This window comes from Papaver somniferum, unplaced genomic scaffold (genome assembly GCF_003573695.1).
Source record: "Papaver somniferum cultivar HN1 unplaced genomic scaffold, ASM357369v1 unplaced-scaffold_154, whole genome shotgun sequence".
In the NCBI taxonomy this organism is placed as follows: Eukaryota; Viridiplantae; Streptophyta; class Magnoliopsida; order Ranunculales; family Papaveraceae; genus Papaver; species Papaver somniferum.
The window spans coordinates 331,495-344,426 of record NW_020624820.1 but is presented as its reverse complement, the minus strand read 5'-3'; the positions used below and the strand labels follow the sequence as shown (position 1 = coordinate 344,426).

Genomic DNA, 12,932 nt, shown 5'->3' with positions numbered 1-12,932 from the left:
TATCATATGACACCATTTTTTGCTGAATCTTAATCTGTTCAGTATATCTAGAAGAAAGTTCCATTCTAGTCTATCGAAAACCTTCGATATGTGGAGCTTGATTCCAACTTCACCAAATTTACTCCTACTTTTCTTCATATGATCCACAATTTCATGAGCAATAATGGTGTTATCTGAGATATTTCTGTTGGGTACATATGCTGCTTGAAAGGGTGAAACTATTTTTTGTATGATTGGCTTGAGTATGTTGGCTATGATTTTGGAGATAATTTTATAGTTTATGTTACACAGACTAATGGGACGGAAATCCGATGGTGTTTGAGGACATTCTGTTTTTGTAATTAATGTTTGGAAAGTATAATTGAGTTCTTTGAGAAGAAATCCATGTCTGAAAATTTTTTGAATCATTTGAGAGATGTCATTACCCACAACAGTCCAGCATTGTTGGTAGAACCCCGCTTGGAATCCGTCTGGGCCTGGAGCAGCCCAAGATTTGATCTGAAACACCGTCTTCTTTATATATGCTGAATTGGGGGCCCTGGAAAAATAATTGGGAACCCCTAGATACAGGACAAAAAAAAGGTCATGAAATAGTAATTGGGAGTTATCCCTTATCCCCAACTTTTTTAAATGGCTAAACTACCCCAAATCATTAGTGGTAATTAACTCAATTAATTGTTAATTAGTTTAATTAGATTAAAATCAGATTTAGGGATAAAATTTTGATAAAAGAAAAATTGTGTTTTTGTGTTGTGGAGTGGAAGAAGTTGAGTTTCTGGGGGATTCCAGTAGAGGAATCATATTGCTCAAAATAAAGGAACCAATACTCAAAATGAAGAACCCGAAGCTCAAAACAATCAGGTAAACTTCCTATACTCTTCAAATTGTATGAATGACCCCCCAAGTGGTCGATTCATGTACACTATGCAACTACTCAGAGTGAGGGTCGTTAAGTCGAGAGGGTAATAAACGAACGACTCTAAGGAGTCTTCAATTACTTGACACAACCTTTGACGACTCAAACCTGCAACTTTTGCAGGTTATGAAAAATCGTCAACCAAGTGTGATATAATTGACGACTCCAGCTAGTTAGGTCATATAGAGTCGTTAACTTAATATGTTTAGAACCCAACGACTCTAAAACTTTTTACTCTATGAAGATGTTAATCTTGGGGTCGTTAATTAGGCACTCCTATATACTGACGACCCTAGCGAGCCATTTCATAGATCAAGGGTCGGAAGGAAAAATTTATAAAACCAAACGACCCTTCAACATCGTTAACGACTTCAAAAATTTGACATGACGACCCTTCAACGTAGTTAACGACTACAACTATTTGACATGACGACCCTTCTTATTTTTTAAACAGGGAACAAATTTTGTATCATATAGAGTCGTTAGTTTCATAAAGGGGTCATCAAAAAAAGAATCGTTAATGCTTTAGAAATATATTGACGACCCTGTCACTATTTGGGACAGAGAGGTGGTTCTGCATAAGACAGAGTCATTCGTATTTAAAAAGGGTCGTCGAGAAGAATCGTTAACGATTTAGAAATCCCTAGACGACACTATTCTAGGACAGAAAACCAGGTTTAGGGTCGTTATCTACTACACCCTAATGGTTAACGATTTTTCATCAATTCAACATGCATATCAAAAATCGTTAAGCAATAAAAAACCGTGGTTAACGACCCTAGAACTGTAACTGCAATTTTGCAGTTGAAAACCTAATTTTTCAATCAACAAATCAAATTAAAACGCAAACCCAACTTAGATTAAGGGGTTTTAGTTCACTTACGACGATGAATCGGTGAGAATTTTTTTTTCTCAAAGTCGTTAATGGAATGGGAGACAGTGGGAGAGAGGGAACAGAGGAGAAGAATAATGGGAGGAGAAAAAATTATTAGAGAAGGGTAAAATAGTTATTTCACCATCATTTTGGAAACCCATATATCTTTTGGTGTGGGTATAAAATGTTTCCTGACCCCAATTCAGCGTTGTTCTTTATTTCTTCCAAGTCTCGGATTCTTGCTTCTCTTCTTTATTTTTCTGCAACCATTTATCGTCTTTGCTTCTCTTCGATCTGAATCGAAATCTCTCATTTTTTTCCTATCAAAGAAAAAAAAAGAAATCTCTCTAGAGTCTGTCATGGGTCGGCGCATCCAAAGATTTCCAGGTATTCATTTTTGTTTTATCTAAAAATAGGATGGGCTTGATTTCAGATGTTTGGTTTATGTGATGCTCCTAGAATACGAACATGTAGTTCGAGTTCAGATTTTACCTCAAATCCACTTCCAATCTTGATTATAAATCTAATTAAGGTGGTTTACATTTTTCTTTTTGGCTGGGTGATTTCATATGAGAATCTCGAAAATAAACGAATTAAAATATTTGACCCAACCCTTCTATATCGAATTTTAATCAAAGAATGGTAGATTTCGGACTTCCAGTAAATAATCGGACTGAGGTTTGTGTTTCAATTTTTTTTTGTATTGGAATTGGAGTGTGTAGGTTACCAAAAAAAAAAAAAAGAACAAACAAATTTTACTTCTCCATTATTAACTTTTTTCTTCTTCTTTCCCCTTATAGGTATCTGATACTTATTGAAAGACTTCCCCATAAATCTTGTCACCGCAATTGACTAAGGAATGTAAGCGTGCAATTGGAAACTGGTCGTAGAAGGTAGTGAGTTTTAGATTCCTTTCCTAGTTTGGTCTGGTTTAGATGAAATTATTTATCTGTATAATGTATATATGGGTGTGCTCAGAGAAGTAAGTTCTGCATATGCTGCCCTGTACAGAAATTTTGGCAACACAATTGACAAAGGAATGTAAGCGTGCAATTGATGGAAACTCGTTTTTGAAGGTAGTGAATTAAGTTATAAATATCGAGGCTTGTTTTATATGAAATCTGAAGGAAGATTGGTTTATTTATCTGTATATATATGGGTGTGTATAGAGGAGTAAGTTATATATACACTGCCCTATAACCAAGACATAGGAAGGAGGGGACCAAGGGTGACAAATCAGTGGAATAAGAGATGAACCAATCTGGTAATAATTTTAGTAGTAGTAGTTGTTTTCTAGGTGGTGATATACTTTTCGAGGTATTAAGCAGATTACCTGTGAAGTCACTCATGATGGTAGAATACGGGCATCCAATTCAATTGGCAACGAGTGAAGAGGTCCTAAGAGATTATAAACTGCAGGATTTTAGATTGCCCAGACAATGTTTTAGTAACTATCTCAACATGCCCCCTCACATGTAGCCTCGTTGGGTCTAACACGTGGACAGTAAATCGGGTGACGAGGAGTAAAGGCGCGGTCAATGACTCGTCGCAACAAATAGCCTGCTCTGATACCATGTTAGAATACGGGCATCCAACTCAAAACCAATTGACAATGAGTGGAGCGGCCCTTCCATATTATATTTAAGTTAATTATGTAATTACTAGCAATGTGAGACTATTTTCCTTCCACACGCCCCCTCACGTGTAAGGCACGTGCACCTACGTACGTCATTCGGTCGCAGAGGCTAAAATCGGGCCTAACTATGATACCATGTTAGAATACGGGCATCCAACACAAAAACCAATTGGCAATGAGTGGAGAGGCCCTAAGAGATTATAAACTGCAGGATTTTAGATTGCCCAGACAATGTGGGACTAACAATCTCAACACGCCCCCTCACGTGTAGTCTCGTTGGGTCTAACACGTGGACAATAAATCGAGTGACGCGGAGTAAAGGCGCGGTCAATGACTCGTCGCAACACGGCCCTTCCATATTATATTTTAAGTTCATTATGCGGAAACTAGGGATGTGGGACTATTGTCTTTTCACACCCTCCCTCACGTGTAAGGCCAGTCATTCGGCCTAACACGTGGACCTAAGCACGTGTGGGTCATGGGTGTGCAGGTGACATTCGGTCACGGTCCACCCCACGTACAGGTCATACGAGTGACCAGTCATTCGGTCACGGGTGCACATGTGACAAATTCGGTCACGGCCAAAACCGGGCTTGCACCCCGCGTACGAGTCTAGCTCTGATACCATGTTAAAGTCTGCGGGCATCCAACTCAAAACCAATTGGCAATGAGTGGAGCGACCCTTCCATATTATATTTTAAGTTCATTAGGCGGAAACTAGGGATGTGGGACTATTGTCCTTTCACACATGAGGTTCAAGTGTGTGTGCAAAGATTGGCTATCTATAATAAAAACGGATCCGTACTTCATCGACTTGCACTTTAGACGATCAAAAACACGTCCATCACTTATTCTGAATGCCCGTATTATATCAACTTGGGAGTGCTATTTCTTGTCTGCAGACCTAAAACTACCCTCTGAAGTCACATCTGAAGGAGGAGAAGCAACCTGTCAAAGTCAATTTAATCTTGCAACATCAGAAAGATGGGGCCAGACCTATCTGGTCAACGGTATATTTTGTTTGGTGAATACACTATTTTGTTCTGTTTGTATATATAACCCCAGCACCAGAGAAAGAACACCTTGGATCACATCCATGATAAAACAACAACAGCCACAACTAGAAGCAGAAGGGAGAGTTCATTGTCTGGATGATGTAAGATTGGCGAATCTTGGTTGGTTCCAATTTGGATATGATCCTGCAACCAAGGAACACAAAGTGATTGCCCTTTGGAGTAAACGTATAAAGGCTGGTCCCTCTATTCGTTTTGAATTCCTTTGTGAGGTCTTGACTGTGGGTAGACAAAACAATTCATGGAGGAAGATTGATGATGTTCCACCAGCCAGTCCGACCAATTTTACTAGCTCTGCTTATGCCAATGGTTCTATCTATTGGTTGAATCGTGGCCTTGGCTTCAAGAAGGACCATGAACCATGTATTGTGGAATTTAACTTTGGGTCTGAAAAATTTAGAACAATACAACTTCCTAGTTTCATCATCGAAGATGTTCGTTACCCCTACAAGACTGCCCTAATGGAATTGGATGGTCGTTTGGCCCTGTTACCTATGAAGATAAAGTCTTGTCACGGTAGTTCTGATACTAATTTCACATCATTGAAGAGGTGCATACTGTGCACCGATGACGACGATGATGATGATGATGACCAAGACGCAATGTCCAGCAGCAGCAGCGACAGCGGTAGTAGTGTTGGCAATTACTATTGGATGGAAGAGACCTTCTCACTGCCACCTTTTGATTGGAAACCAGGTATTCCTGAGTTTATTCGACCCATTCCAGGGACAAACCTCTTAATCATAAGACACTCAAGCGATCCGTCCTTTTATTATTACAATTGGAAGAGGAAGAGTTTTAGCTGCAGCAAGTGCGAAATGATCCGAATCCACGCATTCTTGATTCCTCCTTGCGATATGATTGGAAAATATTCACCCATCAGGTTTGGGTTTTATGCTTTTGCTGAAAACCTCTCTCCTGTAAATTAAGTTGCGTAAATCGTCTGTCAAGTTTGGGTTTTAAACTTTTTCCTGTGTTCTGGAGTTTTTAGTTTGCTCGTGTGTGGGTAAAGTTAGCCGTCAACGTGTACGTATGTTTATTCTTTGCAGCATGTTTATTTGTTGAGTCTGGTTCGAAGTAGCAGTAACAGTTCTCCGCTGTAAGATTATCACAGGGCATTTTAGTTGTTTTATTTTCGTATCCGCTCTAATTTATTTACCATCGTCTGTTTTAAGAGTTCTCCTTGCTTTCTGCTTTTAGTTTTTTACTGTTGGGGGTTGAGCTCATTGTCTGCTCAGCCCCTTGGCTCTCTTGTAAAAGTTCCACGGAATAACAAGTTTCTTTAGTTATAACAATTTGGGAAATTAGAATAACTGAACGACAGTGTCAGTCATAATGTTAACATCTTGGGAGAACCGTAAACACTAATTTTGTCGATCTTAATACTTGAATACTGGCACAATATTTTGCCAGAAATACAGCTCCCTCTGACGCGGTTCCATTCTTTAAGGCCACAATTTCAGTTGCTATATCTAGGATATTAGGAAGACAGGGGAAGGACGTGATCGGTGATCTTCAATAGCAGTATGTTTGAACTTTGAAGTAAACCGAGCAATAATGAATTTGGCGTGCAGTAAGATGGAAGCTGTGAAGTATTTTCATGTTGGGCGCCATTCATGGACACTGTGTACTGGCAGTTTTAATCTTCACGGCTTGATACCCACCAGGGATGAGGTTGTAATTGTGCTCCCTACTTTTAGGTTTTGATGATTTATAGACTGGCTAGTCTGTGGCCTACCCCTTGAAGATAAAAGGGTATATTAATTAAGAATCCTGGGGTTGAGGTTTTGGGAGCTTAAAATGATAGTCAAAATCAAACCATGGATGGAGGACCGAATACATATGAAAAGTTCAATTTAACCTTACAGTGCTTACACATGAATAAATCAAAATCACACTATTCATTAAATAAAAAATTAAATTAATTACATCCTCCTTCTCCTTCTCTTTTCATTCGTCAAATGTGATGAAAATAATGATCATGATTTCATCACGATGATCATCGAAAAAAAAAACTAAAACCATTATCTTCTCATTCTTCTTGTTTACAAATCATGATGAAAATGACGATCATGATATCACCATGATTATGATGATTACAAAACTATTATCTTCTCATCATTCTCTTTTCATTCATAAATCACGACGAAGATGATGATCAAAATTTCACCACGATGAAAATGATGATCCTAAAAAAAAAAGAAACCCATTATTTATTTTTGCTTGTGAGTGACTAAGAAATCTGATTCGATTAGATTCGGGTAAAAATAAAAAAGTTTCTGTAGCCATTTACAGGCTAGGAGTTCTTATTTTCTCAACCGTAAATCTCATATTACCGGGTGACTCAAAATAGGTTTTAACGACCCTTTTCGTCCTTTATTGTGAGGCCCCTAATTATTTTTCGGGACCCCCAATTAAGCCTTGCTATTTTACTTGGGCTTATAGAAATAATCTTAATTAATAGGTTTAAGCCACCCCTGAAAACCCAAAGACACCCCATGTTAAATTTCAAGTTCCGCCACCGAGAACCAGTATGCCATCCATACTCACTTTGAGATTGAGTCTCACGCGGGGCTCACTCTTAGATATATATGGCCTGATCGTGTTTTCTCATACAGTACTTGATCTGAGAGCAAGCCTGGCCATTTATGCTATATCTATATGATAAGTCTGGCAATTTCACCAAATATACCATATTTTGCAAATAGTTGATGCCATTGTGAATGAAATTATAACTTTTTTGCTATAATTTCACAACATTGTGGATGGTCTTTATTGTTTACTTTATTCAGGACACATAATTGATGTGCGTTCACAGTGGCATTTAATCCCATGTTTGATCCACTTCTAAAGGCCATACAAGATGCAGCAAAAACTGGGGTGAAGGTAGTTTGTATTCCCTGCACTGAGATTTGCTCTCTTAGTGGTGTCCTTAATCGATTAGGATTTTCGTTCAAATTTTGTCTAATTAGCAGTTTAACATACGGATATTTAACATTTGGTAGTCCAATACCTAGCTTTGGTACCTAATACTTCAAATATTAAGCCTTGATACCTTGACTACTTAAAGACTGTCAAGTCAACGCGTTGACTAAAAGTTCTGTTACCTAAATAATTAAAATCAATAAAAAATAAACGAAGTATGAACAAAATAAGAATGGCATGCGATTTGACTCGGTGCAAGTTGCCGGATCATAATATTTCCTCAATCGTGGTTCTTCCTTCTGAACCTTCACTCTATTGTCCGGAATGAGTGTTCCATGAACTTGCATACCCAGATCTTCATCATCACAACATTTTAGAAAACCCATTCCTCTAATTACTCGTTAATACAATGATTTCAGATCAATTAAATTAGGCATCCCAATTTAACAATTACTTCAATCTCAATAATCCTTGTCGGTACATTATATATTCATGCTCACTAAAAAAAAAAAAATTGGTCTGCGGAAGAAGATGAAGATCAAAAAAAAAAAAAAAAAATTGGTATGGTATAAAAAAGAAAAGAAATTCATGCTCAGTTCGACAATAAAAAAAAAAAAAAAACTATATTAAACAGAAACAATCAAACCCAATGTCAAATGTTCGCACCAATTTTCCCCATTCTCTTCATCTACTACTGGTGCTGCAACAACTGATTCATTACCGAGTGATGCTTATAGAATCGATTGATTTGATGACCCCCATGATCAAACCAAAACCTAGTATTATCAGCATCAATAACATGATCAGATCCAATCAGACCACAAAAATTGTTTCAATTTTTTCTTCTTATAACATATGATGAAGATCCACATTACTGCCATGAGATTTTTCGGGAACCACAATTTGTTTTTCTATCCTTGACAAGTCTAGATTTCAACAGATCGAATAAGTGCCAAAAATGGTTTCTTACAACCAGAAGTACGAGACACAGAAGAAATAAGCAGCTCCTCGGCTCCTTCATTTACATTTATAATTGATGATTGATTCTGATTAGGGAGGAGATTAAAGTAAGAGATATCTTAAGACGATATAACCAAAATCAAAAGAATGAAGTCAAAACGGGGGAAGAAGATGGGGTTTTCTATAATATCTAAATATATAATTTCGGATTATTTATATTATTATTATATTTTTATTCCTTTTTTATTAATTTTAATTACTTAAAAAAGAGTATGGTAAGTCAACGATTTGACTTGACGTTCTTTAACAGGTCAACGTACCAACCCTTAATATTTTAAATATTAGGTACCAAAGTTAGGTATTGGACATTGACTGGGTACCACACATTAAATAACTCATTAATATTTAATATCTGGTATTTTGTTATTATCACGCCGGAAAAGATGTTGGTAAGTTTCTAGAGAAACCAATGAGGAAGCTTGTTTCCATTTAAGTTTGTGTTTGGGTATGACCTGTGTAGGTATGTTAATCCTTTGCAGGAATTTCTAAGAAAGTTATTATTTTGAGATTCGTAAATTAGCAAGCATTTCTCTTATTCTTTAATGATCTCTTGCTTAGGAAGCTGGAATAGATGTACGCCTTTGTGATGTTGGTGCTGCAATCCAAGAGGTTATGGAGTCATATGAAGTAGAGATAAATGGAAAGATAGTCCATGATAAGATTTGAATATCAAAATTCAGTTTGATACCATCTTTTTGTATGTCAAGCTTTTTTTTTTTTTTGGGAAAATACAATATTTAAAACAAACTAGTTGAGCCTAACACACCGAGGGTAGACTCTCCCTCTCATATCATCTAACAAAAAAGATTGCAAACCATTTGGAGGAGTGTGAACCCAAACTCCCTCTAGACGTTGCTCACTAGCTGATTTCGCTAGGTAATCAATTGGATTCCTTACACCCGTGGATACACAAAATATCACAAAAAAAGCCATTCAAGTACTGGATATCAGTAACAACATTTTGTAAGAACCAGGGAGCTTCTATTCTACATAAGCAGAGATATATCACAAAGATGGAATCACTTTGAACTTCCAACTTCGGAAGACCCAGTTGAATTGCCAGGCAAAGACCTTCACATATAGCATAAACTTCTGCCACATTGTTAGAGTTGGAGAATATATGTTTCGCGTAAGCGTCAATAAAGTCTCCACTACAGTCGCGTAAAATACCACCAATACCAGCAGCTGGCACATCATCGGAAGCTTCGTCAGAGTTGAGCTTCACATATCCTTCTCGAGGGGGTTCCCACTGCACATGGATGTCATGCCGCGTACATCGGGGATACCTGAAAGCAAAGAAATCTCGTAGAATTGTTTAGCAAGTTGTACAGCATTCTGGAGAATAATCTTCCAATCAAAACGAACATGGCGAAAAATCCAATTATTTCTGGAAATCCAAATTTGCCATAATAACTGAGGAAGTACATACTCCCAGGGAACATGAAACACAGTTGTTTTAAGTTTAATAATTTGCTTAAACCAGCTGGGTTCAAAAGATCCCAAAGGGAGAGTAATTCCACCATGCGAATGCAAATAACTCCAAATAGGAACAACCTGTGGACAAACTAGAAACAAGTGATAGCTTGATTCGATATCATTACAGCAAAGAGAGCAACTAGGATTACTAGTTAACCCAAAATGATATAAGAATTCTGATGTTTTAAGTTTATTAAGACACAATTGCCAACAAAAGTGTCTTAATTTTTGATTTTGAGGGGATTTGAGGGACCAGATTGTCTTCCGATCCCGATTAAAAAAAATACCTTGATTACGAGAGATGCATTGCCAATATACAACTTTAACAGTAACCTTACCAGATCGATGTCCCGCATAAACCAACCGATCCTGCTGAGAATTAGCACATGAAATCGGAATAGCAGAAATCGCTTGAATAATTTCAGTTGGAAGAGCTTGCTGCAAGTCACTTAAATTCCAATTCCTATTATACTTGTCCATTACTTGGCCAACTTTAAGGTGAGGGTCACAATGCACAGGAATATCCATGATGGAAGCTAATGGATAATCACGAACCCACCGATCAGTCCAAAAATTAACAGTTTCACCAGACCCAATAGCCCATCTAATGATTTCCCGTACTAAGTCACGACCACGCATAATACCCCTCCAACGAAAAGAAGACTTTTGTGGAATGGGACAGGTCCAGAATTCCTCCTTTTTGAAGTACTTAGACTTTAACAATTGTGTCAGAACAGGATTGACACTAGACGCAATACGAAGCCATTTTGGCTAAAAAAGCTTCATTATTAGCTTCAAGATCTTGAAGTCCCAAACCACCCATAGTCTTGGGACAGAAGGTATTCTCCCATCCAATCACAAGCATTTTCTGTTTACCCTCTTTATCACGCCATAGAAAATCACGACGATATTTATCAATTTTTCGAGTAACAGCCTTCGGAAGTTTCAAAATATTCATGGTATGATTAGTAATAGGATCAACAACAGTTGCCAGCAAAGTAGATTTTCCGGCCATATTAAGCGTACTACTCTTCCACCCCTGCAGTCGAGCTTCAACTCTAGATAAAAGGTATTGAAAACAAGCTTGACTAAACCAAGCAACTCTATCTTTTTAAAATTGTAGGGAAAGGGTATGTTAGAGAAGATTTGGAATGCAGTCACTACACGAAAAATTTCGATGCTGGGCACATACCACTAAGGCTACCCAGAGCGAAGCAACTGCTAGCAACTATCAACAAGAATTTCTCGGCATTGGCATTCTGCAGACGTTACTTGGACCGACTTGGGAATCTAAATACTTGATGGCATTAAAGAACCTTTGTGACAATGGCGTTTTTCATGTATTACTTGCTTTCTCCTTGTTAACCTTAACAACTTCATGTTTTTGGAATTGGTGCATCCTTTCACTAACGTTACTAGTGCATCAATTCATTGTTTGTTTGTGCGTGGGGATTATTATTTATCTTTTTTTTTATTAGTAATAAATATTTGAACATGACATGGTGTTTTGCTCTCTTTTTTTTTTCTTAGACCTACCCCCCTCTGTGCGGCATTAAGGGAAGTTACTGTAGGATTGAGTCAATGATTAGTTTAACCAAAATTCAAACTCTATCCTATGAAAGCTTGCTCCTAAAGTTTGGAACTTAAGGGCTAAGTTATGAAAACTTGTTCCCAAAGTTAGGGCTTCTTAAGGTCCAAGTTTGTTTCTCTATATAAAGTATTACAATTAAAGGTGTATATATAATCCAACCTAGAAGAGTGGTAAATCCTTGTGCTTAAGATTTTGGTCTCTTTGTTAGGGAGGGTCATGTGCTACCGTGAAGGTTAATATCGGTGAGACATAAAAATTTGTAGAGAGAGGATTTGTTGGTGTTCTGGTGTTTAGGGTTTGGGGCTTTGCCTGAAACCAAGTTTCTAGTGTTTCCATGTTTTTCCTCTGTTACTAGCAACTGTGAAGACGGTGTATAAAAGAAGACACGAAGATGGTTTGAGGAATGGTTAGAGGGTTGATTTCTATGGTTTCTTCAATGGTGTTCTCGGATATGTCTTGTTAACTCTTTGGTCTTGTCTTGGGTTGCGGAAAGAGCATGTAATGGTCTTTGATTTAACGAAAATTTCTCTGGTAGTATTGGCCGTGGATGTAGCCTGTAAAGGTGAACCACATATATCTTGTGTTGTGGTTGTGTTATTGTTTATCTTCTGTCTCTCTCTCTCTCTCTTATTGTTTCTCCCATGTTTGGTTCAAATACCAATTGCCCTTTTGTGATCCTGTATTCCGCTGCGCTAGGGTGCCAATTTTCCCAACAATTGGTATCAGAGCCCAAGGACGGGTTGGTGTGATTGAACCTGGAATTGAATGATGGTTTATTGTTCGAGTGGAGAAATATATTTTGAAGATAATGTTTCAACCGGTGTTTACACAAAGATGGGTTTGTGATGTGATTTACAAATCGGAGGTTCAACTTGGTAGAGGTATATGTTCTTCGTTTGGTTTTCATGATGTAGTATGGGATGCAGAATAAGGCCGAATGAGGTGGAATACATATATACTTCTTGAAGAGTGTTAGTAATCATACACTATAAAGAATGGGTTAGAAAGTTTGAAGAAAGGATGGGGCTGTGAAGTCTCATGTAGAAGCAAGTCCAACAACGCTTCGAAGTTATGCACGAGATGTTATAGAGTTACGTTCTTAAATCTATGTTAAAGTATTCTTGATGGTTTGCACGTAATATCAAGAATGTGCTCGATCTCGAAAACATGTACCACGGTAATATGGGAAATTGGTATGTTAGATTGGTGATGGCTTTGGGAATCGCTTAAAGGATTAAGCCTGTTAATCACAGTGGAGATGTCTGATGGTTTATTCCAGATACACGATAATCATGACATGTGCTGGAGTATGGTATTGAATTTAACTCTTCCTTTTTGGGTTAAAGTTAAATATGTTGTTAGCTTACTGGTTAGGTGGATATAATGGTGATTCTTCTGGATGGTTCTCTTGGTGCTCAATG

At 37.7% G+C, this 12,932-nt stretch overlaps 1 protein-coding gene across 3 annotated transcripts; it reads left to right on the top strand.

Moving 5' to 3' along the window:
- The first annotated feature begins 2,013 nt into the window (after window positions 1–2,013).
- On the top strand, window positions 2,014–5,631 carry LOC113336926. Of its 3 annotated transcripts, none has more exons than XM_026582641.1 (4): window positions 2,014–2,177; window positions 2,591–2,683; window positions 2,802–2,866; window positions 4,329–5,631. In XM_026582641.1, the coding sequence occupies exon 4, from the start codon at window positions 4,523–4,525 to the stop codon at window positions 5,426–5,428; it is 906 nt and encodes a 301-aa protein (XP_026438426.1). In that variant the 5' UTR covers window positions 2,014–2,177; window positions 2,591–2,683; window positions 2,802–2,866; window positions 4,329–4,522; the 3' UTR covers window positions 5,429–5,631. The 3 variants fall into 3 exon arrangements, with proteins under 3 accessions (XP_026438426.1, XP_026438424.1, XP_026438427.1); XM_026582642.1 differs by lacking the exon at window positions 2,014–2,177 and adding an exon at window positions 2,202–2,468; XM_026582639.1 differs by having other exon boundaries at window positions 2,591–2,866.
- Window positions 5,632–12,932: the final 7,301 nt, after the last annotated feature.

What these genes read in the sequence shown, in the direction of transcription:
- LOC113336926 (XM_026582641.1), top strand. Translation starts at nt 4,523, where the DNA reads ATGATAAAACAACAACAGCCACAACTAGAAGCAGAAGGGAGAGTTCAT.